Genomic DNA, 944 nt, shown 5'->3' on the forward strand with positions numbered 1-944 from the left:
TGCTGTCCCAGTTCAGGTCATCCTCAGAAGCCACAAAGAGGAAATGTCCATCGGCTCGTTCAATGGGAATGACACTGCCTTGGTTCTCCTCAGCCAGAGGGTCTTCAAGAACATACTTGACCAATTTAGCGCCTGACTCGGTGGGAATCACCTTGCTCAAGTTAAACATCAGTGGTGAGAGGATCTGACGGTTCTTATAATAGAGGGGAATGGCGACGTTGGAGCTGCAGCCGTTAATCCACACCACAGCTGCAATCCCTTGAACAAAAGCAGCGAGTGAAAGAGCAATGTCGCACCCCTTCGATTGAGATATTACTCCAACTCCTTTACTGCTCGCCTGCAAAAGACAAAAAAAAATTTACCTCAGAGAAAGTTACTGTATTACAAGGAAATGTGTTTGCTGCCTATTTCTAAAATGATCCTGTTGTTAACCCGCTGTTTTTTTTGTTGTTGTTGTTGTTGTTTTTTTTAGCTCAGCTTAAAATGTTCCTCACTTTGGCCGATTTAGATTAGAAGTACTTTCATTCAAAGTTTTTTTGATTTTCTTTCCTTTTCATGTTTGCACTTTAATGTTAACCAATTACAGTGCTGGCCAAATGTTTTTGCACCCCTTCAATTCTGTCAGGTATTGCTCCATTCCTCCAAAAAACGTATTGAAATTAGAAGTGCTTTGATATTATTGTCTTCATTAATTTTTGTAGCAAATGAAAAAACACAAAATTAATTGTCAAAAATCCAAATAAAAAAAAAATACCGCACCAATCATAAAAAATGGGCAACAGTATCGGCACCCAGGGCCGGCGATTGCTATAGGCGAGCTAGGCAATTGCCTAGGGCGACAAATGTGTTGGGGGCGCCCTCTATAGCGTCGCCCTTAGGCTTACTTCCCATTAATCATAGAATTAGAAAAAAAAAGCGAATTAAACCGGTTATGAAGCGTCCGT

At 40.9% G+C, this 944-nt stretch overlaps 1 protein-coding gene across 1 annotated transcript in view; it reads right to left on the reverse strand.

Annotated features, from left to right (window-relative positions):
- LOC107092367 (acyl-coenzyme A thioesterase 1-like) overlaps positions 1 to 944 on the reverse strand; it is a 7,793-nt gene that overhangs the window by 1,438 nt on the left and 5,411 nt on the right. Inside the window, exon 2 of the mRNA XM_015386819.1 lies at positions 4 to 337. Coding sequence (XP_015242305.1) covers positions 4 to 337 — 334 coding nt within the window. The remainder of the gene's footprint in view (positions 1 to 3; positions 338 to 944) is intronic.

The sequence above is a fragment of the Cyprinodon variegatus genome, unplaced genomic scaffold (genome assembly GCF_000732505.1).
Source record: "Cyprinodon variegatus isolate N-32 unplaced genomic scaffold, C_variegatus-1.0 Scaffold17, whole genome shotgun sequence".
Classification (NCBI taxonomy): Eukaryota; Metazoa; Chordata; class Actinopteri; order Cyprinodontiformes; family Cyprinodontidae; genus Cyprinodon; species Cyprinodon variegatus.